At 35.4% G+C, this 27,886-nt stretch overlaps 1 protein-coding gene across 10 annotated transcripts in view; it reads left to right on the forward strand.

The window, feature by feature from the left end:
- Positions 1–27,886, forward strand: part of GALNT13 (polypeptide N-acetylgalactosaminyltransferase 13) — a 594,017-nt gene that overhangs the window by 218,412 nt on the left and 347,719 nt on the right. For all 10 annotated transcript variants that reach the window (XM_031936436.1, XM_031936437.1, XM_031936435.1 and 7 more), the window contains one exon: positions 27,125–27,293. In XM_031936436.1, coding sequence (XP_031792296.1) covers positions 27,125–27,293 — 169 coding nt within the window. The remainder of the gene's footprint in view (positions 1–27,124; positions 27,294–27,886) is intronic.

Below are 27,886 nucleotides of genomic sequence, written 5' to 3' on the forward strand. Positions count from 1 at the left end.
ACATCATACTTTCTGAATATATTTCATTCTTAAATGTATGCCTTTGATAGTTCTCAATACTAGAAATGAAGGTATTTATCAAATTGTTTATGTCATTTTATGTGTCTTCTGTAATAGGGAATTATTGTATTAAATTGCTTATTTAATTCATTTATAAAAATGTTAGTAAACTACTTATTCAGAATTAGTCATTTCTGTTAGAAGATAACATATAATGGTTAAACTGAAAGGCCTTTTATTTTTTCCACTATACTGAGGTAATTTTAACTATTCATTGAGATAAGAGATATTAACTAACGACTTTGATAAAATGAACCAAATGACTAGTTAAAGTAGGCTCTATAGTCAAAAACTAAATAGAGCATTTAAATTACAGAACGGCTTTAAACTAATCAGATATTTTATTGTACCCTGAGAGTTTATTATAAAAATTTACATAGGCAAAAGCCCCGTCTGGCAACCCTGTTACTTCAAGCTAAGTACAGAGAATCTTGCTGCCAGCAAAGGCATTTCATGCTTCATGTCTGGAGAAAAAAAAAAAAAAGCTATAATTTAGTTGTGTATGCTTGTTCAGACGATTTCAAGTTGATGCTTTTAATAATACAAGTTCCAGCTGCTCAAACCTATGAATCCTCTTGTGAAAAATTATGAAATCCAAGCCAAGTTAACTGTAGTTATTTGATAGATCTCATGTATATTGATAGGAATTACTGTACATTGCTTTCTTTAAAGCTAATGTTATTTTAAAATAAGAACTATTTAAAATCATTAAGAAGAAAATCTGAGGCAAATGTTTGACACTTTCTATGCATTAAATGGCTCTGTCATTTTTGAAGGTATTTTGCTAGACTAAATGAGATATGCAAAATACCTGTTATAATATGGATCTTTTGGAATTTAAAAGCAGCTACCCAATTTGAAATGTGTACTCCATGTAGGCTATAGCTCCTTTAATGCTGAAAATATCTTCCCCAATTAACTTAATTAACTGGAAACTGTCACTGTTGGCACCGCACTGCCATAGCCAAATACTTAAAAATGTGCAATTATTCTTGCTAGAATAAGAAGTGGCTTTAAGGGTACCCAGGAATGTACTTAGGGGCTAGTTAACAGTATCAAGCCTAAGAGAAATTTACATTTGCAGAGAAACATTTACACCATCATCAACATGAACAGTGGTAACCGATGTGAGATCAGGTGAAGGAGCACGTTATTTACAATAGGAAAAATATATTGAGTGTTCTTGTGAAGTTAAGAGGCATGAAGTATGACTACAGGGAATATTGTGGGGTGAAGGCAGCTGAAGGTAATTCTTTGCTTTAAAGGATTTCATACAGAGAAAAATGACTCTAGATTCTGTGCCATGCCCAAGGAAGAAGCTGGATTGCATCCCAGTGCTTGTTCAAAAAATAAATGTAAAACGCACAACACATCTACTTTTAAAGCACTAAGTAAAAATTAAAATATAAATTTAAGTACTTAAAGTGAAATACTCAAGTTTCCATGTACCATTAAATGAAAATAATGTAGACCTACTTATGTCTCAATAGAATCTCAATTGTAGGAGAAATAAAATAATATGAGTAAAGAAAATGAGATAGGAAATACGTAGTAAATGGTGAATATTTATTTTAAACTATATCTTTTTATAAATTATTTAATTATAGGGGATTCTCTTTTACTTTCTTCTTCTATGATTATTTTTTGTAATATCTGTTACGGAAATGCCAATGATTGCTAAGTGTTTAAAGAAATTCAAACATATGATTAATGTTTGGAGTAAAGAGTAATTAATGCCCATAAGTATTTTTTTCAATTTTCAATTTGACCTAAGTACAGTTCAACAATATTCATGTAGCATCTCTAATGTACCTGCACTACACTCTACCTTCACAAAAATGAATCGAGCATAGTTGTGATGTGTGTTTGGTGAGTGCCCGGCACGCTGTGACACCACAAAGCAGGAAAACAGTTTAAACTGAGAGTTTAGGGGAAACTTCCTGCAACAGTTGCCACATTAAAGATAAAAAAGCTAAACAAAAAATAGTTAGTTAAACTATTAATTAAATGACCCAAAATGTTTAAAGCATTTTGCCACACCTTATTTCTTTTCTTTTTTTCCACTGGACTCTTATGGGAATCCCAGATGCTTCACAGGATAGTTGTTTTTCTCATTTTGCAAATGAGAGAATTGGTAGTAATGCAGTGAACACTCTTGTCTAATGTTCATATAATTCAGTGTACAACTAGTATATTAAAGAACATAACTTAAAACCAGGTTTGAATATACTTGCTCTAAGTATATTCTCCCTCCTCCCCATCCCCCATCAATCTGCTTGTTAAACTCCATAAAAGCTGTCATGTAATAGGCAATTGCCTACTGACTTCTCGTACAAGTAAGATCTTTTGGTATGATGGTTTTGGTTCCTGTTTCCTATCTGTGGAGACTGTCATTGTTTAGTGTTTTGCATTTAATTTTCACAAGATATTGCGTAGTTGTCTCAGAGTTTATAAAGTACTTTTAAAACATGGTTTATGCAGATAAGTTGTTATCACTGTTTTTCCCAGGCCCGTTTCTTATGTTTAATACTTAGTGTAGTTGAGCAGCCCATTAAAGCCAACTGGACAAGGTCCTATGAAACTAGGCCACCAGACAGTTTCCAGGGTAGCAAAGTGTAGTTCCTGTCCAATGAGTAAAGCAATAGGTGCAGATCATGAAAGGAAATATTTGGGTCATGTCCTGTTCACTTCTCAGGTTGCTTGCTCAGCTGTAAGCTTTGGTGCAATGCTATACAGATTCAACATATATTCTCATCTATCCTTTATTACTCCAAACTCTTATAGTTACTAAGGCAGTCATTTTATAACGTAATAGGATATAAAATAAATCAAAATTATTTGCCAAAAGTAATCCTTGCCTTAAATTGGACAATTCAGATGAATTCTAAATACATATTTTGGTGAGAAAAAAGTATTTGTCCAAATAAAAAATTAAGATTTACCATTTAATTGATGTATATTCAATATTCTAATTAATCAATCCTTCTCTTTTCCTATTTTTGTCTCCTTCCAAACAAATTTTCATATTTAATTTAGCACTGAGTACTTACACATAATATTTAATTGGCAGACTAACTTTATTTTTGAAGGCAGATATTATTCATTTAACACATTCTCTTTGTTTAAATATCAACTACTCATCTCCCAGTTAGTTATCTTGCTTACCTTCATCTTGAGTATTTCCACTTTCAGATTTCTTAATCTTATGCAACCTACTTCATAAAGTCCTAAATCAGGTATTCGATTAAGGAGAAAACATGAATAAATTAATTTTTGAACATAATATAATGTATATTATTATCCTTGTCACCATATAATGCCTTCTATTGGTTAAGTTCCCAATACCTATATTTTTGTATTGAATCCAGGTCCAGTTTAAAAAACTGAACTCTTTTTTTAATAGAGAAAATACTTACATATGGAAGATGAATGTCTTCATCAGCTCTACTTGATACATAATTGACTAATGTTAGAAATGTTTTCAAAGGAAGAATTCCTACTGCAAATATCCATGGCTTAATAAATCTGGCATGTGTTGTTCACATACAACCAGTTAAATGGTGTCCTGACACATAGCTTCTGTGTAATTCCTTCAGGTGTTAGTTCATTGTCCAGATGATTTAATAGCTTTAAGTATCATTCAGTCTCATCCCTACTTTAAAATAACCGGAATTATTAGATCTGCTACTAGATGATGCTATAGGAGATATTTACATAGAATAATTTGTATTACTGTATCACAAATTTGTGTTTAAAAAATGATTTTATAGCTGTAGTTCAATGTGATTGGGTGTTTTTTGCAACCCTACACATTTTCACTGGAATGCCCAAGGGATCTATAGAACAAAGAAAAGTCAAGAACCCCTATTTTAAAATTGCCAATAACAAGTTAATGTTCATACATCACCCCCAATTCATTCTTATTCTTAATTCTTTTTTTATTATGCTTAATGCCTATGGTTTCCCTATAGAAGAGAAAAAGGAAACAATAGTTTTTTTCTTAATATGTGAATAGAATGTACTTCTATATTTATTCAGTCTTTACTTCCAAATATACTAGTTATTAAACTTAATAAATAACATGGATTACTTCTAGGTTAACTGAGAATTGCATAGTTTTATTTGGATGAATTTTAGGGCATTAAGTAATTCACACATTATAAAATATACTGGCTTTAATATTTAAATATTGAATACACTGGTTTTGATTTTGTCCTATGTTAAAGATTTCAGTATTGATAATGAACTTCTGTAAGTTCAATATTGTCATTTTCAAAGTGTGCTCATCAGCTCCTGTAAACCACAAAATACGTAGATTAAAGTAATCTCTTGATACCACACCTATAAAATATGGTCTTGTCATCTTATTAACAAAGTGCTAGACAAAATAGCAATTTGAAGTTTCTTTCAACTCTGACAACAGGTATTCTATATAATGCCAATGTATATGTATGTGTAACAAGGAAGAATATTTATATTTATTCTTAATATATCACTTTTAATATGATACATATTTTTACACAAACAAATTGAAATTGAATTTGAAGTCTTCCAGTGGAATTTACCTAACACATTCAAATAAAGTAAAATCTCAAGTCCTGGCAAGTGTTTCTTCATTCCAATCACCAACTCTGTTACTGATATTTGGTATTAGATATTAGGTACATATCCAGTCCTCTTCGGGCTTCTGGCTCTGGGACATACCCAGCTGGCATAATTGGTAGGGTGGGGAAAAGAGACAAATAGTCTTCCTACAAGCCAGAAGAGGTTCATAAGAGGCATTCCACCTTTCCAACCACCATGACATTGAGATGGCTTACAGGAATTTCATGCTCAGTTAAAAATGACAAAAATATTTCTCAACACTAAAATGATTCTCAAAGCCTTCTCATTTCTTGTATACACAGACTCAGAGACTTGCATGCATAGATAAATTTATCATCTCTTACAGAATCTTCTCAACTGATGTTCTTGCTTTTTTGATTTGTATCGTAAACAACAATTTCCCTTGCTATTACTGATTAGTTATAAAATGCCATCCTTTCACCATGTAGTCCACATACTATTAATAACTTCTTGTTGGCTCCAGGACAAATTCAACATTAATAGCATAGTTATCAAATCCTTGGTAGTAATGACTATGAAGAGCACAAATAAATAGCACCCTTCTTCCCTGTACAGGTTCTAAAAAATTAAAATATCTGAAAAGGTCTTAATAAAATGTGACTTTTATTAATGATAAAGAGTAAGTTGGAAGATATAGCTTATTATGGGGGCAAAATTGCCCTGTTAATTGAATCAGAGAATCAGGCAGATTTTAGCCAATATCACATAGGGTATTTTTGTCCTTTGGGAGGAAAAATTCTATATCTAAAATATAAAATAAAAGTTCTATATCTAAAATAAACTATTAAGTGAATAAAAAAATAAGTAAGTAAATATTTTAAAGCCTTTAAAGACATAACATCACATTCTGAATTTATTGCCAATTTTAAGAAGTCTTTATTTTTATAGAGGATTTGCCATAAATGTATACAATTTTTTCCTTCAAATTAATACTAGACTATTGTTTCAATGAAGTGTTATTGAGTGCTTACTATGTTCAAAGCATTAGCCTAGGTTTTAATGGAGAAACAAAGACCAGGAACGTCTCTGTCCTCACTTAATTCATAATCTAGTGGGTAAGATGAACACATAAATAAAACCCACAATAATCCAAAACCTCTAGAATTATGCCAAATATCAGGTTAATGATGTGCTACACCAATAGGTGGGAAGAAAAGTTAATTTTCTGTTCAGCAACAGATCCTGCTTAAAAGAAATATGTTAAAATAAATTGTAATTAAGATGAGGCCTGTTTCGTATTTATCTTGATAAACCTAACATAAAGGTAATAAACACGGTTTATTAAAACAAACAAAATTGTTAAAACATCTCTCCAGAAATATTTTGCAACTTAAAACTTGAGTAATGATTTAATTATGATACTTCATCCGATAATGTAGTACTCATAATTTTTAGTGAATATACATGATCCAATAACCATTAGACTCTGAAAGCTCCTTTGACACTAGACCTTGGCTCAGAAAAAAATATATATATAAAGAATTTAACAAAATGTTTTCTGAAAAATAACTTTTCACTTCTCCTTAAGAAAAATCCATTACTAGAATGTGAAAGACAAAACAAATATTTTCATTTTACATCATAAGAAAGAACAATAACCCCAGTAAATTTTTTCATCTCCCTCAGTTTTTTCATTAGCAATTTCTTTACCATATGTAATTTAAAAATAGGAAGGTAACCTAAGGAAAGCAACTAATTTAATCCTGCATTTTTAAAGCTGAGAAATCTGGTGCTCAGAGGGAGTCACAGCTAGTCAGTGGCAGAGTGGAGACGTGACCAAACTCTGGAGTCTCCCTTGAGTACCCTTCCTAGGAGGCAATAGTGCTCTAGGGCTCAGTGTGTTTCTCTGCTTGTCTTTTTTGTCAGCAGCTTTTACTTTGAACCTTAATGTATCTGGAATGTGGTCAAGCATTATTAAATATTTTGAACTGCACTGACATGCCATTACCATATGATGGTGTTACCAGCTGAGTGAGGATTCAGATTTGGCACGTGGTTATGAGGTTAACATCTCTTCAAGATATGACATGTAAACTAAGATATGTTTTATCCCCTGATTATCTCCCTCCTCCTTCTATTATAAAACCTTTTGAATGGATTACTTTTTTTATTCGTACTCTTTTCTCACCTTTTAAATTGACTTTATTCAACTTCTAGAACTTGTTTAAGCCCTCTTATTTTGTAATTAAAATGGTTTTGTTTACTTATTTTTAGCATTATTTTATATTCAGGGGTCCATGTGCATGTTCATTACATGGATCTATTATTTAATGGTGAGATTTGAGCTTCTAGTGTACCCATCTACAATAGTGAGCATTGTACCCAATAGGTAATTTTTCAACCCTTATTCTCCTTCCATGCTCTCCTCCTTTGGACTTTTCAGTACCTATTATTTCTGTCTTTATATCTGTATGTACCCATTGTTTAGCTTCACTTATAACTGAGATCATGTGGTATTTGATTTTGTGTTTGAGATATTCCACTTAGGATAATGACTTTCATTTCCATTCATGTTGCTGAAAAGGACATGATTTTCTTTTTTATGGCTGTGTAGTGTTCCATGGGATATATATACTACATTTTCTTCATCCAGTAATCCCTTGAAGGACAGATTGATTCCATGACTTTGGTGTTGTGAGTAGCACTGTGATAAACAAATGAGTGCAGGTGTCATTATTTATACAATGATTTTTTTTTTTTTTTTTTTTTTTTTTTTTTACCTTTGGGTAGATACACAGTAGTGGAATTTCTGAGTCAAATGGAAGTTCTCTTTTTAGTTCTTTGAGAAATCTGCATGCTCTTTCCCATAGAGGTTATGCTAATTTACATTCCCACCTACAATGAAAAACGTCCCATTTTCTCTGCATTCATACCCACATCTGTTGTTTTTTGACTTTTTAATAATAGCTGTTCTGACTGGTATAATATGTATTTCATTGTGGTTTTAATTTGCATTTGTCTAACAATTAGTGATGTTGAGCATTTTCTCATGTTTCTTGGCTGCTTACATGTCTTACTTTGAGAAATGTTGGTTTATGTTCTTTGCCTACTTGTTAATGGGATTACTTGTTTTTTCTTGTTGTGTTATTTTAGTTCCTTGTAAATTCTGGATATTATTCTTTAGTCAGAGGCATAATTTGCAAATATTTTCTCCTATTCTGTAGATTGTCAGTTTACTCTGTTGATTATTTCTTTTGCTGTGCAGAAGCATTTCAGTTTACTTAAGTGCCATCTGTCTATTTCTGCTTTTGTTGCTTGTACTATCAAGGTCTTCATCATAAATTATTTACCTAGTCCAACACCCAGAAGAGTTTTTCCTAGGCTTTCTTCTAAGATTTTTAGTTTCAGGTCTTACCATTAAGCCCTTAATCCACCTTGGTTAATTTTTCTATATGGTAAGAAACAGGGGTCAACTTTTATTCTTGTGCATATGGCTAGTGAATTTTCCCAGCACCAGTCAGGCATAGAGGCTCATACCTGTAATACCAGCACTTTGGGAAGCCAAAGCAAGAGGACTGCTTGAGCCCAAAAGTTGAAGACCAGCTTGGGAAACACAGTGAAACCCCCTCTCAACAAAAAATTTTAAGAAATTAGCCAAGCATGATGGTTCATGCCTGTGGTCCCAGCTACAAGGGGAGCTGAGGCTCGAGAATCACTTGAGCCTGGTGGGTCGAGGCTGCAGTGAGCTATGTTTTCCACTGCACTCCAGCCTGGGTAACACAGTGAGACCTTCAAAAAATTTCCAGCACTATTAACTGAGAAAGGAGTTTTTGCCCCTTTGTTTATTTTTGTTGACTTCGTTGAAGAGCAGTTGACTATAGTTATGTGGCTTTATTTCTGGGTTCTTTATTCTGTTTTGTTGATCTCTGTGTCTCTTTTTGTACCAATACCATGCAGTTTTGGTAACTATAGCCTTGAAGTATAATTTTAACTTAAGGAATGATATGCCTGTAGCTTTTTCTTTTTTCTTACAATTTCTTTGGCTATTTGGGCACTTTTTTTGGTTCCATATGAACTTTAGCATTGTTTTCCCGACTTCTGTGAAAAATGCCATTGGTAACTGGATATGAATTTAATTGAATCTGTAGATTTCTTTGGGCAGTGTGGTCATTTTAATACTGATTCTTGAAATCTTTGGGGATGGGATGTTTATCCATTTGTTTGTATCATCTATGATTTCATTCAGCAGTAGAGATTATTCTCCTTGTAGAGATTATTCACTTCCTTGGTTAAATATGTTCCTGGGTATTTTGTTTTATTTTATTTTATTTTATTGTAAATGAGATTGAGTTTTGAATTTGGTTGGTAGCTTGAATGTTATTAGTGTACAGAAATGCTGCTGATTTTTGTATGCTGATTATGTACCCTGAAACTTTACTGTAGTCGTTTATCTAGTCTAGGAGTCTTTTGGAGGAGTCTTTTGGGTTTCTAGGTATAAGTTCATGTCATAAGTGAAGAGAGATAATTTCACTTGCCGTTTCCCAGTATGAATGCCTTTTATTTCTTCCTCTTACCTGATTGCTCTGGTTAGGACTTCCAGTACTATGTTGAATAGGAGAGGTGAAAGTGGGCCTCTTTGTCTCTTTCCAGTTGAAAGTGGGCCTCTTTGTCTCTTTCCAGTTCTTAAAGGGAAAAGTTTTCAACCTTTCCTCATTCAGTCTGATATTGGCTGTGGGTTTGTGATACATGGCTGCTAATATTTTGAGGTATTTTCTTTCAATGCCTAGTTTGTTGAGGATTTTTAGTTATGAAAGTATGTTGGAGTTCATCAAGTGATTTTTTTATATCTATTAAGGTGGTCGTATGGTTTTTGTTTTTAATTTTATTTATGTGGTGAATCACATTCATTGATTTATGTATGCTGAACCACCCTTGCATCATGCAGTATAAGCAAATTGATCAGGATGAATTATCTTTTCCATGTGTTGTTAAATTCTGTTTGCTAATATTTTGGTGAGGATTTTTGCATCTGTTTTTATCAGGGATGTTTTTGTTGTTGTTGTTGTATCCTTCCCTGATTCATCATGGTGATACTGATTTGCAGACTGAGTTATGAAGGAATGTTTTCTCCTCAAATTTTTGGAATAGTTTCTGTAAGATTGGTACTATTTCTTTTTGGTTGTAATAATTTTGTTACAAGTTCAATTATAATGCTCATTATTGGTCTTTTTAAGGTTTCTATTCCCTCTGCATTCTATCTAGGAAGGCTGTATGTTTATAAGAAAGTACCTATTTCTTTAAATTTTCTAGTTTGTGCACATGGAAATGTTCATAGTAGTCTTTCATGATGTTTTGCATTTCTGTGCTATCAACTGTACTGTGATTTTTGTCATTTTTGATGGGGCTTATTTGAATTTTGTCTATCTTTAATCTAGCTTGTAGTCCATTAATTTTGCTTATCCTTTCAAAAAATTAACTTTCAATTTCATTGATCTTAGTATCATTTCTTTATTCTCCTTCTTATTTAGTTTTGGTCTGATGTTTGTTACTCCTTGTCTTCTCTTCGGTTTTGGTTTGTTCTTGCTTTCTATTTTCTTGAGGTGTGACATTAAATTATTAATTTGATATCTTTCTTTTATATGTGGACATTTAATGCTGTAAATTATTAGTATTGCGTTTGCTGTATCCCAGAGGTTTTGATATGTTGTTTCTCTATTTTTACTCATTTCAAAAGATGTTTTGATATCTACCTTAATTTCCTTGTTCACCCAAAAGTAATTCAGGAGCAAGTTGTTTAGGTTCTATTTATTATTTTTTAATTTTAAGAGTTCCTCTTGCTATTGATTTCTCATTTTAGTCCACCCTGCTTCAGTAAGGTACTTGATATGATTTTGATTTTTAAAAATTTATCAAAACTTTATTGCTAGGTATATGGTCAATTTTGAAAACTGTTAAACACATGACAAAAATGTTTATTCTGCAGTTTTGGGGTAGAATGCTTTATAAATGTCCATTAATTAGTTCCTTTTGGTCTAAAGTGCAATTTGAATCCAGAATTTCTTTGTTGATTTTCTGTCTCTCTGTGGTAATCTATCTGGATATCCCCCTTCTACAACTACGGCTAGTGCTTTCTTGAAAGCACCACTGCCTGGCTGAAGGTCAACCAACTCAATCCATTACAGCAACTCAGAAGAGAACAACCCTGCTCCAAAGAAGGAGTAAACAACAGCTAATTCAACTTCCTGTAACACCCTGGCTAAACAGAGGTCCTGAGTCTGTCTACATGACAACTTCACTGTAGCATAATTAGCATTCAAGAAAACCAGTGCACTAAACATGAGGACACAAAGGCATAAGAATGATACAATGGACTCTGGAGACTTGGGGAAAAGGGTGGGAGTGGGGTGAGGGATAAAATACTACACGTTGGGTGCAGCGTCCACTGCCTGGTGATGGGTACACCAAAATCTCAGAAATCACCACTAAAGAACTTATCCAGACATCGTAACCAAACATCATGTGTTCTCCCAAAAAACTTAAAATTAAAAAAGACTAAATATTGATTTAACAAGAAAAATCTAGTGAGATTAATGAAGTGTTGAAATCTCCCCCTAATACTGTCTTGCTGTCTCTCTTCTTAAGTTTAGTAATATTTGGTTTATCAATCTGAGTGCTTGGGTGTAGAGTGCATATGTATCTCAGGTAGTTAAAGTTTGTTGTATTGAATGCTTTATTATTTTATAATGCCAGTTTAGTATATTTGTACTGTTGTTGGCTTAAAGTCTGTTTTATCTAATATAATAATAGGTACTCGTGTTTGCTTTGGTTTTCCATTTCTGATTATTGCCTTGTTGATGTTTCTTTTTATAGTATTTTCCAGGTGTTCTCTGTCTTTCTTGTATTTGATGTCTGCATCTCTAGCAAGATCAAGTATTTTTTTCATTATTCCTTCAAATATATTTTTCAAATTTCTTTTTCTTATTATTCCTCAGGAATGCCTATAAGTCATAGGTTTGATCACATTACATAATCCTCCAAGGTTTTGTTCATTAAAAATATTTTTTTTTCTCTATTTTTGTATGACCGGGTCATTTCAAAAGACTGGTCTTCAAGTTCATAAATTCTTTCTTCTTCTTTTTCTAATCTATTGTGAAAGCTTTGAACTGTATTTTGAAATTCCTATAGTGAATTTTTCACTTACAAAAATTCTGTTTTTTTTTTTTTTTTTTTTTTTTTTTTTTTTTTTTTTTTTTTTTTTGAGACGGAGTCTTGCTCTGCCGCCCAGGCTGGAGTGCAGTGGCCGGATCTCAGCTCACTGCAAGCTCCGCCTCCCGGGTTCACGCCATTCTCCCGTCTCAGCCTCCCGAGTAGCTGGGACTACAGGCGCCCACCTCGTCGCCCGGCTAGTTTTTTGTATTTTCTATTAGAGACGGGGTTTCACCGTATTAGCCAGGATGGTCTCGATCTCCTGACCTCGTGATCCGCCCGTCTCGGCCTCCCAAAGTGCTGGGATTACAGGCTTGAGCCACCGCGCCCGGCCAAAAACACAGATGCATGTTTTTTTAAATATATCTGTCTCATCCTGTATATCACAAAATTATTTATTGATTATTTTATCTTGGTTTTCAACTTTTTCTTGGATGTCTTGAGCTTTCTTATAATCCATGTTGTCAATTCTTTATCATTTCAGAATTTATATTTTGGTTGGGATCCATTGCTATACAGCTTGGATCATCCTTGGAGATATTGAAACACTCTGCCTTTTTGTACTGCTGGAGTTCCTTGGACTGACTGTATTTCATCTGAAGAAGCAATCACCTATTTTTGAAATTGGTATTGATTTGATAGGACTTTTAAATTTATTATTCTTTTCTCCCCTGTGGATATCACCGTAGGGTATGTTATAGATGAGCATTTGTCGTTGTTTCTAGGAGCTTTCAGAGAGCCAGTGTTCTGTTTGGGTTCCTTGGTTATTATCTTGTGCGGTGGTTTTCTCAAATTCTGGTTGTTGTGGCAATGTATTTGGTGTGTGAACCTACTCGCCTGCTGTGGGGATGAGAGTGTGGATGTCTCACAAAGTTTCTTTCATACTCTAACACAATTCCCTTCTGTCATGAGGTTTTTTTATTTTATGTTCCCATTTAGTCTCCAGTTCAGTTGTTGGCAATAAAGATTAAGAGCTGTCTCACCCTTGGGTAACCCAATGATGAATAAAAGCACCTGCTCAACCCCTGATGAGAGTAGTGTAGGAAGTTCATGGTGAGATAGATGTGCTGGAGTCTGGGTGGGAGAAGAGACTACACCAGCTTGGGAGCAGACAGACACATGATCCACTTCTCTATCATGCTCCTGTATAAGGGCTAGCCATCTTCCATTCACAGAGACACTGTCCTTTATCTTCAGGACATGATGCAACTGAGTTCCATGGGTGGGGGATGGCAGGGAGGGGTGTGGTGGGGAACGCATCTGGCAGCGCTAAAATGACCAGGGGAAGAACCTCTTCAGGCAGTCCAAAACAGATAGATTTGCAGCTGGTCTGCCCTCTGATGCAAGGTCACTTCTGCTCTGTATAGAGAGGGAGAGGTGAACCTTGCCCTCTGTGTGAGCACAGGCAGTGGACACACTTTTAGTGAATGTGCAGCTCTTGTGAATAGCACTGGGAAGATTGTTTTCAAGTGCAGTCGTGCCAACCTCCAGCGGGAAGAAACTTGGCTACATCCATAGCATGGATAGGGGAAGAGGGGGTGACCCTCCTTCACCTCCTTTTCCAGGCAGCTAGTGCTGCCTATCCTCTGGGACAAAACAATGCTCCCCTCTTTCGAAGACCTGGACTGCATCTGTGTTTCCTCTGTGTTAGGAGGTGCTTTGGCAGCTTGCTCTCTCATTTTCCATAGGGGTGGCACATGCCATGCACTAGATCTTTCGGGATCCCACAGCTCTCCAGGACCTACTGGTCCCTGTGTTTGCCAAAGTCAGAGTGTGTTCTAGGGTGTGTTTGTGGGAGATTTAGTGATGCAGTAACACAAAGGCCAAGATTCCCTGGTCAAAGCAGTGGCCCAGAATGGGTGCACAACCAGTATGGCACCCACTGCCTCAGTTCAGACTTGTGTAGAGTGTAACCACACGTGTGCAAGCAGGCCATCTGGTGCTCTGCCCCCAAGAAGTTCTCAAACTGCCACAGTGTTGCCCAGACTTGAGAGGGCAGAGGGGTTCTCTGACAATTTGGTACTCAGCAAGCTGTTGCAGGGTAAGGAGGCCAAAGAATCACTTCCACCTACCCTTTTTGAAGCACTCCATGTTCCTTGGGGATCATTGTCTGCCATATTCTTGCTGCCTTCCTTTTCTGCACCACAGATGCTTCTTGTGGGTGTTCCAACTGGTTTTGGCACTCTACCCCCAGCTTTCCAGTAGGGCCGTGATTGTTCACCTATGATCTTGACATTTTTCTGAGGAGAGTTTGTATCTGGTGTCTGTAGCTAGTGATTTTGAATTCAAAAAACTTTATTTTTGAAAACAGTCATGTACCACATAAGGACATTTCAGTCAAGAATGGTCTGCATATATGGCACTGGTCCCATTAGATTATAATACCATAGTTTTTCTGAAAATTTCATTATGATTATATATGTTTATGTACATAAATACCATTTCTTACAATATCCTACAGTGTTCAGTAAAGTAACATGATTGTAGTAAAGTACAGGCTGGTAGCCTAGTTGCGACAGGTTATACCATACAGCCATGATGTGTAGTAGTCTATCCCACCTAGATTTATGTAAGTACACTCAATGATGTTCCTAGAATGATAAAATTGCCTAATGACACATTTCTCAGAATGCATCCTCATTGTTAAGTGGTGCATGACTCTACTTATAATAAACTTTGACAGGAAAACAGAAGTTTGTTTGGACCGCATTAGAGAATCAAGACAGTGCTATCCCTTAGAATATTTTGCATTGATAGAAATGTTCTAACACTTTTCCAATACAGTAGCCACTAGCCCCATGTGAATATTGAGTACTTGAAATATGCAGTGAAGAGACTAAATTTTTATTTTATTTCAATTAATTTAAATTAAAATAGTTTGACTAGTACCTACCAAAGCAGACAACAACTGGATAGTGTATTTCTGAAAATTAGCTGTGGCACTGTTATATAATTGGTAAGTCAAGGAAGCAAAACAATGACAAACCGAGAGAAACTAATGAGACTTCTGTTAGTCTCTGCCACTCACTCAACTCTCATTTTCCCCTTTCAGTGCTAATTTAATCATTCATTGTATATTTTGGGTAGATGTTCTTTGTCAGATATAGGTTTTGCAGTTATATCCTCACTCTCAGTGGCCTGTCTTTTTATTCTTTTAGCATGTGGTATTTTTGTAGCGCAAAAGTTTTTAATTGTGATAAAGTGCAACTTACTTCTTATTTCATGGATCATGCTTTTGTTGGTATATTCACAAACTCATGACCAAACGAAACATCATAACGATTTTACCTTATTTTTTGAGAAAATTTTTAGTTTTGCATTTTTATATTTAAGTTTATGATACATTTTGGATTCATTTGGTAAAACATGTCAGATCTTTATCTAGGTTTATTTTCTTTTGCATATGTATGTTCAAGTTCTGTAGCACCATTTGTGGAATGACTATCTTTTTTACTATTGAATTCATATGACTTCTTTGTAAAAAATCTGTTGAATATATTTACATGAGTATATTTGGCATTCCATATTTCTTTCTTTAACCTATGTGTCTCTTCTGCCTAATACCACAGTGCATTGATTATTAAAGATTTATAGTAAATCTTGAAATCAGGTAGTGTGAGTCTTACATTCTATTTCCTTTAATATTGTGTTCCTTTTTGTGGGCCTTTCCATGTAATCATGTTTAAATTTCTAGAAGTTTTATTATAAATTGACAATTTATAATTATATATATGTATGGAGTACAATGTGATGTTATGCTTCATTAGTTCAATGGGATACATAAGTCAAGCTAGTTAACATGTGGCTTGGAGATCCCTTTCAAACCTCATGTTGAAATTTGAGGAGGGCGGAGCAAGATGGCCGAATAGGAGCAGCTTCAGTCTCCAACTCCCAGCGCGAGCGACACAGAAGACCGGCGATTTCTGCATTTTCAACTGAGGTACTGGGGTCATCTCACTCGGGAGTGCCGGACAATCGGTGCTGGTCAGCTGCTGCAGCCCGACCAGCGAGAGCTGAAGCAGGGCGAGGCATCGCCTCACCTGGGAAGCGCGAGGGGGAAGGGAGTCCCTTTTCCTAGCCAGGGGAACTGAGACACACAACACCTGGAAAATCGGGTAACTCCCACCCCAATACTGCGCTGTAACACCGGCACACCGGAGATTGTATCCCACACCTGGCCGGGAGGGTCCCACGCCCACGGAGCCTCTCTCCTTGCTAACACAGCAGTCTGCGGCAATCTAACCGCAAGGCAGCAGCGAGGCTGGGGGAGGGGCGCCCGCCATCGCTGAGGCTTAAGTAGGTAACTAAAGCCGCTGGGAAGCTGGAACTGGGTGGAGCTCACAGCAGCTCAAGGAAACCTGCCTGTCTCTGTAGACTGCGCCTCTGGGGACAGGGCTCAGCTAAAGGAGTAGAAGCCTGTGAAACGCGAACGACTCTGACAGCTTTGAAGAGAGCAGGGGATCTCCCAACACGGAGGTTGAGATCTGAGAAGGGGCAGTCTGCCTGCTCAAGTGAGTCACTGACCCCCGAGTAGCCTAACTGGGAGACATCCCCCACTAGGGGCAGTCTGACACCCCACACCTCACAGGGTGGAGTACACCCCTGAGAGGAAGCTTCCAAAGCAAGAATCAGACAGGTGCACTCACTGTTCAGCAATATTCTATCTTCTACAACCTCTGCTGCTGATACCCAGGCAAACAGGGTCTGGAGTGGACCTCAAGCAATCTCCAACAGACCTATAGCGGAGGGTCCTGACAGTCAGAAGGAAACCTATCAAACAGGAAGGACACCTAAATCAAAACCCCATCAGTACGTCACCATCATCAAAGACCAGTGACAGATAAAACCACAAAGATGGGGAAAAAGCAGGGCAGAAAAGCTGGAAATTCAAAAAATAAGAGCGCATCTCCTCCTGCAAAGGAGCACAGCCCATCGCCAGCAACGGATCAAAGCTGGTCAGAGAATGATTTTGATGAGATGAGAGAAGAAGGCTTCAGTCCATCAAACCTCTCAGAGCTAAAGGAGGAATTACGTACCCAGCGCAAAGAAACTAAAAATCTTGAAAAAAAAGTGGAAGAATTGACAGCTAGACTAATTAATGCAGAGAAGGTCATAAACGAAATGACAGAGATGAAAACCATGTCACGAGAAATACGTGACAAATGCACAAGCTTCAGTAACCGACTCGATCAACTGGAAGAAAGAGTATCAGCGATTGAGGATCAAATGAATGAAATGAAGCGAGAAGAGAAACCAAAAGAAAAAAGAAGAAAAAGAAATGAACAAAGCCTGCAAGAAGTATGGGATTATGTCAAAAGACCAAATCTACGTCGGATTGGGGTGCCTGAAAGTGAGGGGGAAAATGGAACCAAATTGGAAAACACTCTACAGGATATCATCCAGGAGAACTTCCCCAACCTAGCAGGCCAGGCCAACATTCAAATTCAGGAAATACAGAGAAGGCCACAAAGATACTCCTCCAGAAGAGCAACTCCAAGACACATAATTGCCAGATTCACCAAAGTTGAAATGAAGGAAAAAATCTTAAGGGCAGCCAGAGAGAAAGGTCGGGTTACCCACAAAGGGAAGCCCATCAGACTGACAGCAGATCTCTCGGCAGAAACTCTACAAGCCAGAAGAGAGTGGGGGCCAATATTCAACGTTCTTAAAGAAAAGAATTTTCAACCCAGAATTTCATATCCAGCCAAACTAAGTTTCATAAGTGAAGGAGAAATAAAATTCTTTACAGATAAGCAAATGCTTAGAGATTTTGTCACCACCAGGCCTGCCTTACAAGAGACCCTGAAGGAAGCCCTAAACATGGAAAGGAACAACCGGTACCAGCCACTGCAAAAACATGCCAAAATGTAAAGACCATCGAGCCTAGGAAGAAACTGCATCAACTAATGAGCAAAATAACCAGTTAATATCATAATGGCAGGATCAAGATCACACATAACAATATTAACCTTAAATGTAAATGGACTAAATGCTCCAATTAAAAGACACAGACTGGCAAACTGGATAAAGAGTCAAGACCCATCAGTCTGCTGTCTTCAGGAGACCCATCTCACATGCAGAGACATACATAGGCTCAAAATAAAAGGATGGAGGAAGATCTACCAAGCAAATGGAGAACAAAAAAAAGCAGGGGTTGCAATCCTAGTCTCTGATAAAACAGACTTTAAACCATCAAAGATCAAAAGAGACAAAGAAGGCCATTACATAATGGTAAAGGGATCAATCCAACAGGAAGAGCTAACTATCCTAAATATATATGCACCTAATACAGGAGCACCCAGATTCATAAAGCAAGTCCTTAGAGACTTACAAAGAGACTTAGACTCCCATACAATAATAATGGGAGACTTCAACACTCCACTGTCAACATTAGACAGATCAACGAGACAGAAAGTTAACAAGGATATCCAGGAATTGAACTCATCTCTGCACCAAGCGGACCTAATAGACATCTATAGAACTCTCCACCCCAAGTCAACAGAATATACATTCTTCTCAGCACCACATCACACTTATTCCAAAATTGACCACATAATTGGAAGTAAAGCACTCCTCAGCAAATGTAAAAGAACAGAAATTATAACAAACTGTCTCTCTGACCACAGTGCAATCAAACTAGAACTCAGGACTAAGAAATTCAATCAAAACCGCTCAACTACATGGAAACTGAACAACCTGCTCCTGAATGACTACTGGGTACATAACGAAATGAAATCAGAAATAAAGATGTTCTTTGAAACCAATGAGAACAAAGATACAACATACCAGAATCTCTGGGACACATTTAAAGCAGTATGTAGAGGGAAATTTATAGCACTAAGTGCCCACAAGAGAAAGCAGGAAAGATCTAAAATTGACACTCTAACATCACAATTAAAAGAACTAGAGAGGCAAGAGCAAACACATTCAAAAGCTAGCAGAAGGCAAGAAATAACTAAGATCAGAGCAGAACTGAAGGAGATAGAGACACAAAAAACCCTCCAAAAAATCAATGAATCCAGGAGTTGGTTTTTTGAAAAGATCAACAAAATTGACAGACTGCTAGCAAGACTAATAAAAAATAGGCTTATTTTATAACATTGTTTTATAATCCTTTTTTTTTTTTTACTTAGTATAACATGAACGTCTTCCACATCATTAAACATTCTTCTATGCATCATTTTAATCACTGCATAGTTTTCTTTTATGAATGCAACACAATTTATACAGTACTGTATATAAGATATTTGTGGGGCTGATGATATATACATTTATAATGGGATCCATGCACAAACACACATGCATGCACAAGCTACTTTAATCATGTATGCAGACCCAGGTGCAGTAGCTCACGCCTGTAATCCCAGCACTTTAGGAGGCTGAGGCGGGTGTGTCACCTGAGGTCAGGAGTTGAAGACCAAGCTGGCCAGCATGACGAAACCCCATCTGTACTAAAAATACAAGAAATAATAATAATAATCCCAGCTACTTGGGAGGCTGAGGCAGGAGAATTGCTTGAACCAAGGAGGTGGAGATTGCAGTGAGCAAGATCATGCCATTGCACAGAGCAAGACTGTCTAAAAAAAAAAAAAAAAAAAAAAAAAAAAAAAAAAAAAAAAAAAAAAATCATGTATGCAGGTAAATCTTTGGACAGATCTATATATGTTTTACAATATATTTTTAAACGGAATTTCTGAGTCATAAGTTACAAGCTATGTTTCATTTGCTGGTATAGAATAGTATGGGAAGGTGTGATGTGGGCATCTACTGTAGTACCTATTGACTTTGACATATAACCTTCCATCTAAACTAAATGAAATTATTTAAATGTCTTATTTAGGAAGAGATTGTGAGCAAGAAAGGCAGAATAAGTAGTCAATGATTGTACAGCAAATAGCTGACAATATTTAATAAGCGCCAGGCGTGGTGGCTCAAGCCTGTAATCCCAGCACTTTGGGAGGCCGAGACGGGTGGATCACAAGGTCAGCAGATCGAGACCATCCTGGTTAACACGGTGAAACCCCGTCTCTACTAAAAAATACAAAAAACTAGCCGGGTGAGGTGGCGGGCGCCTGTAGTCCCAGCTACTCGGGAGGCTGAGGCAGGAGAATGGCGTAAACCCGGGAGGCGGAGCTTGCAGTGAGCTGAGATCCGGCCACTGCACCCCAGTCTGGGCGACAGAGCGAGACTCCGTCTCCAAAAAAAAAAAAAAAAAAACAAATAAGCGCCAGTTGAGACTCCTTTATAGTACTTTTACAAAATATTGTTTTTATTAAAAGTTACTATTGGGGCATTGAAATAAGTTAATCATGGACTTTTTAAATTTAAATGGTGATTTGTTAACTCTCTGCTTATAATCTAATTTGTGATCTAATTAAACCCATTAAGACCATAGTCTCCACACATTTTCATTGTGAGTTGCTGCGATTAAAGATTTTTGAGCTTGTATTAACACATATCAATTTATTTATAATGTCTATACATATGGTAATCTCAACTCAATTCATCTAACTTTTTTCAATAACATAACAGACCATTTTATATATATCTGACATGGGGAAAACCCACATTAAAAACCTCTATTCTAATTGCTTTTTCATCAGTCTTTTGATAATAGAACTAGATTGTCTAAAAATTCCCTTCTACTTTTAAAAAATTATTCACTGATTGAATGAACAGTGCCAAGTACTGGGATGAGCCAAAATTGATGCACAATGCTTTGGTGAGCTTCACAGACTAATGGGGGAATGAAATCATTACATTAATAAAAATAACACTGACAAGTATAACAAATAGACCCAAAATTCTAATGTTTTAGCAAAATATATTTGTTGTTTTGTTTTGTTTTCTCATGTAAATTTTGCAATCGATATTTTTCATGAGTAAGTGGCTGTCTTCCAAGCAGTGATTCAGACATCTAGGTTACTGCTGGTAGTGTCGACTGCTGTTTTCCGCACATGGCTTCGGAAGTTGCTACAGCAGGGGAAAGTACATAGAGAACCACACATGGGAAGTTTTCATGAGCCTGGCCTTGAATTGGCACATATCATTTCTATTCTGGGTCAAGGACCACACCTAACTGTGGGACAGGCTGGAAAATGTTGCATAGCTATGTGTCCAGGAGGAACAACAACTGCATTAGTTTAATAGTTAGAATCTCTGTGATAACATGCAAAAAATGGCTTTGCAACATTATGAAAAGTATAATGGAATAATGTAAAAGAGCAATAAAATTATAAAAGAGAGAGTTATATTGTCTGAAAGTTGAAATTGGTCTTCAGATATGAACAGGGATTATTTGAGTGAGCAGCAGTTGAAGGAACTTTCTGGCAAAAGAAATATACAGTCCAAGAGATGAGAAAAGGAATAATTCTAATACAGCATGTTTGATTTGCAATTCACCCATTAAATTTCCACCACTTTTTCAAAAGGTATTTTCAGGCAATTTTACAAAGATGTATACATAAGGAAGAATATTAATTGCATTGCTGTTTATAATAGAGGTGATTGAAAACAACGTAAATATTCAAAGAAAAAGTATTGATTAAATAAATCATGGTATATTCAAACTTTGGAATATTTTGCAGCCATTAGAAAATAAGTATGGATTCACGTATTTATTTGGAAAGGTTTCCACAAATGTTTTTTAAATGATAAAAATTAGCATGTATAGCCTGCGCGTGGTGGCTCATGCCTGTAATCCCGGCACTCTGGGAGACTGAGCGGGAAGATCACATGAGGTCACGAGTTCAAGACCAGCCTGGCCAACATAGCGAAACCCAGTGTCTACTAAAAATACAAAAATTAGCTGGGCTTGGTGGCGGGCACCTGTAATTCCAGGTACTCAAGAGGCTGAGGCACAAGAATCGCTTGAACCCAGGAGCTGGAGGTTGCAGCAAGCTGAGATTGTGCCACTGCTCTCCAGCCTGGGTAACAGAGGGAGACTCCATCTCATAAAACAAACAAACAACAAATTGGCATGTATGATAATGTTGAATAAAATTATAAAATTCAGCACGTATGAATGGTCCTATTTTAAATACATCTGTATGTTTATATACAGATTATTGCTGACTGTTCACTCAAGCAGTAGTTTAATTGATTTTTCCCTGTTTTTCTGTAGTGGCTTCCTCCTTTGCTTTCTTCCTTCCTTCCTGCCTGCCTTCCTGCCTACCTTCATTAAATGAGCATGCATTATTTTTATCATAAAAATAATATATTTTGAGTAAAAAAAAAAAGTTGGTGATCAGTGTTCTCTTGTTTCTGTGGATAATCTCTCTTAGCGAACTGATGTAAAGTGCTACCTTATTGATTATCTAATAGATGACACCCTTCGGAGAAGAAGTAACTAATATATGCTAGACTCGATGCAGCCAGGGCTTGCTATTTACAACTTTCTACATAAAAATGAAAAAGAGATTTTTTCATGTGTCAGATTTATAAAAATTGTGTATAGTTTATTTTCAAAGGGATACTAAATGAATTGCTACTTGTCATACATTAAATAGAATAAATTTAGTTGTTTAATTTATAGGTTAACTATCATATTGATATGAAAAGTCTATTTTTGTTTCTAAGAGAAATGGGCCAAAGCAAGTGTATACTGAACCCCTTATTTTATTAAGAATTAACCCTGAGCCACGTATGATGGTGGATTCTTGTAGTGTCAGCTACTGAAGGAGGCTAAGGAGGGAGGATCCCTTGAGCCCAGAAGTTCAAGGTTGCAGTGAGCTGTGATCGTGAAACTACACTTCAGTCTAGGTGACATAGAGAAATCCCCATCTCTTTTAAAACAATGAAAGAAGCAATTACTCAAATAATTATCCTTGATAAACTAGAGCCTTTGGACTGGCAACAGAGCATCATCTGGGGAACGGTGAGTGGAGAGTAAAGTGTTTTTTGTGGTGGAGGGGTGGTGGAAAAACCAGTGTGGTTTTCTTATCTTCTGTGTCCTCTATAAACAGATGATTGATTGACAAGACCAAAAGCATTGTTTTAGGGAAATTGATTTATTGGTAGCAGAGTATGAATATTCAAATATGAGAAGGACTAAAAATCAGTGTGTCTAATTTATTACAATTGTAAAATTGGAAGTAATGAAAGTGAAACATCTGCAATGCCAATGAAAAGAAAGATTTTAAAGGAAAATATACAGAAATTAACAACTGAGTAGATCTGAGAATAGAAATACAATTTGAAAGGTTTTTTTGACAAGCAAGGCATATGGGATATTATTTAGATTTTGATTCAATGTTATGCTTGTACCATTATTCATCACGTATTACTATGTTCTCTAACAGAATAAAATCATTACTTTAAAATCAATCAACTTGAAATGTTTTTTGTTGTTTGTTTTTGCTTCAAGCTTTTTCCCAGATATAAAGTAGTTCATTTCTCTTTTTTCAGAGACACTGCTCATTAATAAAGGGCTAATTCTGCAAATAAGAAAATGTTCGTAATGTAATATACATAAGCAAATAATACAATTGATAAATAGTGTCCTTTTTGGTAGATTTATCAGTTGGTTTATTTATAATATGATCATATTTATCATTGGGAATTCTAAGATTAAAATAAATATAAATTAAAGTTTTAAAGTGGATTCTGTGTTAAAGAAAATGAAAGATATAAAATGATTCTGGTTTTATCATAATTCTACCAGCTTTATAATGTCATTTTGAGTCAAATTAATTATTTTTTAAAATAATTTCACTATATAGTTAGGAAGAAAATAGCTCATAGCATAATATGTTAATCTCTCTTTGCAGTCTACACCAGCTTTAGTATTTGAACATTTCATCCATATTCAAATCAACAATAAAAAAACCACAATGTGGATGTACTTGCCTTCTGCATTACATTTGCCTGTTAGAGTAGATAAGTAGCACACATATTTAAATGGCAAGGGTTTTTTTTTTCTCTGACTATGAGGAAGCATGGTGTTTTGTGAGTACATGAGTTTCTTTGTGTGTGTGCTTTGTAGAGCAAATCAACAGGTGAGGAAAATTGATAGAAATTGCTATTTAAAGGTGCTTAAGATCAGCGATAAGTCACAAAACCCAACTGCTTATTCTGTCCCATTTGTTATTTATGCTATTTGAAGAATTAGAAAAGTGTTTTCTTCTGGTAGGATGCCTTCCTCCAGGTAAAAGCCAGAAGAAGTAAAAGGCTGGCTCCCCACTATAATTACTTAGCATTCTTTTTGCTTGAGCAAAGTGAAAAACACCGGTAGGTCTGCTTATACACAGGAAACACACACACACACACACGCACACACACATTTTTAAAATGTCAAATATATATTCATTAGAAGCTGTTACAGAAAAATGTATTTAACTCTGCGGCAAAGACACTTAACCTGGTATTCTTTAAGTTGTTACCTATTCTCCAGTAAGAAACTGAGAATAATTAGGAGAATGACTACATGTTGTTTCAAGTAGTCCTAGGTATATGGACACTGTTTATGACTATTTTAATTTTATTGATTATGATACCAAAACATGGCACAATTACTCCTGCTACCACTGACAAAACTATAATTTACATAATGTGACAATAAAATGGTCATGCCTTTGAATATATTGCAAATATCAAATACATCTGTGTCCTTACAATTGACCTTCATACCTTAAGATGTTAGAGTTGAGCCCGTGTCTTTTCCACAGAGTGAAATTTTAATCCTATCTGCTTCCTAGTCTTGGAAGCATTGTGTTGATTATGGTAACTTTCTCGCAGCGTGTCTTTTTTCCAGTTTACAGACGGTGAAAGGGATCAGAACATGTACCCCCAAATATGCCACTTTGGCATATGGGTTATTTTAAGCTGCAGGCTCGTTCTTAAGAAAGAGCACATGCAGGAAGCTGTTTCTGGTCTCCCCCTTTCTACCTAAAAGAAGGTCATAAAGTCTCCCATGATGCAAATCTCCCCCCCCCCCCCCCCCACCGCTTCCCACTGTATTAGAAAGCAAAAATTGTTCTCATCACCAGAAGTTAGGAGTCAACACTGGAATGGACCTATGCAAACAAGCTTACTAAAATAACCCTAATCTCCTCATAGTTTTCCCTATTTATCTCCTAGTTACTAACCCACAATTTACTGCCCCTAGCTCCCTACCTAAATCTCCTTTGTATTACCACTTACTGCCAATTTATTATTCTTTGTTTAAAATGATATATAATCTTTTGGGCTTAAAAGGTTCTTTGACTTTCATTTTCCTTCTGAAGACTCCTGTGTACACATAAAAATACAATTGTATGCTCTTCTTCTATTAATCTGTATCATGCCAGTTTAATTCTTAGATCACCACAGAATGTAAGAGGATAAAGAAGGTTTTGTTCCCCTACTAAGGTATTGTAAACAACTGTAAACGGGGAATTGCTTTCTTAATTTCTAAAAATTATTTTTAAAAGGTACCCCAAATTATTTAACCATTCAAAAGAATCACAAATTTTCAAAATGTTAAAAATCAGGATATTTTTTATACCAGGGAAAAGTTATCTCTTTTTTATGGAATTAAAGTTACAGTACAAAATATGTTTAAAAAAAAAAAAAACCTAAACTGAATATTTATGGTTAATATGAGCACCCATGTGACCTGATTATGTTCTTATTTCAGAATCAGAAAGACTCCCAAAGGAGCCACGTATAAATTAATTTAATACTTTCTGTAGACTAAACTTTTTTTAATCTTAGAAATGAAAGATACATTAATGTCATTGTCTCACCAAAATCACAGATTCATCCAAAGCCAAATCCAATAATGTCATTTGAGTTCAGGGATATTACATGTACTGACACCCAAAGAAAATTATTTTTATTGGGATTTTATTTCTTAAATTTAGAAAAATATACCTTCTCATAACATTTCTGCCATTATTTCTATTTTTACTTTTTGAAGTGAATGATAATCTTTGTAAACTTTATTTTGATGACTACTTTTTAAATAGTTTGAAATGGAATACTTTTTTTATATATATACAATGTTTCCTGTTCTAACTATTTTTATATATGTGAGAGGATTTCAAGGCCAATCACCTTTTTTTAACCCATATCTGAAGGTCCTTAGAGATGCCTATTCTCTTATATAGTTTGACTCATGCCATTACAAAGTCATCAACGGGATGGTCAACTGTGTATTCATACTAATAATACCAGCTTTGATGTTTTGTGTTGGTCGGCTCAGAGGAACATTTGCTGGGTGTGTTCTATCCTAGATTTTACCCTATTCATACATTATTTTAGAATTTATATTTTTAATGAAATGTTCTAACTTAAAAATTATTTTCATATGCATTATAGTCTTTTTTTTTCAGTATTTCAAGGTATGTTGTGCCTAAATATGTGCCTTTAAATTTATATGGAAATTAAACTCAGTAAGATTAATGTGTTAGGAACTATAATATAGCAAAACATTGGAAGAGTCAAGACCAGAACCACATTCCTTTCATTTTAACCTAATTTGATATCACTGTGAAGAGGAAGTTCAGGATATATTTGGGCCAACTGGAACTTTGTCTTATTACTATATATTAGCATGCATACAGGTATGTGTAGACAACACACACACCCACACACACTTTGAAACATATACTTTAGATCTAGAAGGGACTTCAGTGTAGTGATAACTTGGGAGAAGTGGCGAGAAAATTAGCCTATATATCAAATCCTGCATTCTCTTAATGAATATGCATCCCAGAATATTATTGTGAAGTTTCAATTATAGAGCACACAGTATCCAAATTCAACTTGACATTTGAAGTTATGTGTCACCACTATGAAGCTTCTTTTGACACAATTCAAAATGTTTTGACAAAGGAATTAAATTATTATGGGATTAAGCCTTATCAGTTTTGCCTTTATAAAGATGTAATGGCAGTAGATATGTGAGATATCAAAACATTTAATTGGATGTGAAAAGAAATTAATCTTAATATTCTTTAAAGTTCTCTTATTTTGCATTATTTTGTCTGCCTAGTGTTCAACTTCATTTTTCTGTAATAAGTGTATTAAATATATGACAGAAGTTTTAAGATTTGGTATTTTGTACTGTTTAGAATTATTGTCTTAATGTTTAGTCATCATATAATTTACCTAAACTTGGAAGACAACATGCAGAATTGATGTTTTTCTTTAGCATAGTGTGTGGTTTATAACCAGTAAAATCTTGATCATTATATTATAAAACCTGTATGTAAATAATATGCTTCAGAATCTAATCAGACACACAAGTTTATTTATTCAGTTCATTATCTGTGTGTTTGTATGTATGTCTGTATCTCTGTATGTCTTACAGCTGTTATTACAAGAAACCAAGAAGGGCCAGGAGAAATGGGAAAAGCTGTGTTAATTCCTAAAGATGACCAGGAGAAAATGAAAGAGCTGTTTAAAATCAATCAGTTTAACCTGATGGCCAGTGATTTGATTGCCCTTAATAGAAGTCTGCCAGATGTAAGATTAGAAGGGTAAGTTTACATTTGTTGTATACTCTTTTATATTCATAATCACCATATTTCAGAATCTCAGAATTTCCAGTAACTCAGATTATATCAATTCTAGAAATGTGTGGTTCTGAGTACCTATCATATAGCAGAAATTTACTGTGCATGCATCTGCTGAAAATGATGAGCTATTTTCTTTACTGGCAAAGCAAAATATGTTACTTACAAAGACGCTGCAAAATACTCAGACCAAACAGGTTTTTATTTGTGAGATGTTTTTTGTTGTTGCTATTTTGTTTTGCTTTCTTTATCTACCAGATGTAGAGCAAATATGCTCTTTAATAGATTACAGTTATATATTGCTTAACACTGCAGAAATGTCCCGGAAAATCTGTCATTAGACAATTTTGTCATTGTGTAAGCATCATAGGTGTATTTACACAAACCTATATGGTATAGACTACTACACTTCTAGGTTGTATAATGTAGCCTATTGTTTCTAGGCTGTAACCCTATACAGCATATTACTGTATTGAACACTGTAGATAAATGTAATATTATGTTAAGTATTTTTTTTATCTAAACATAGAAAAGGTATCGTAAAAACATGATGTAAC

Source organism: Piliocolobus tephrosceles, chromosome 11, assembly GCF_002776525.5.
Source record: "Piliocolobus tephrosceles isolate RC106 chromosome 11, ASM277652v3, whole genome shotgun sequence".
Taxonomy (NCBI): Eukaryota; Metazoa; Chordata; class Mammalia; order Primates; family Cercopithecidae; genus Piliocolobus; species Piliocolobus tephrosceles.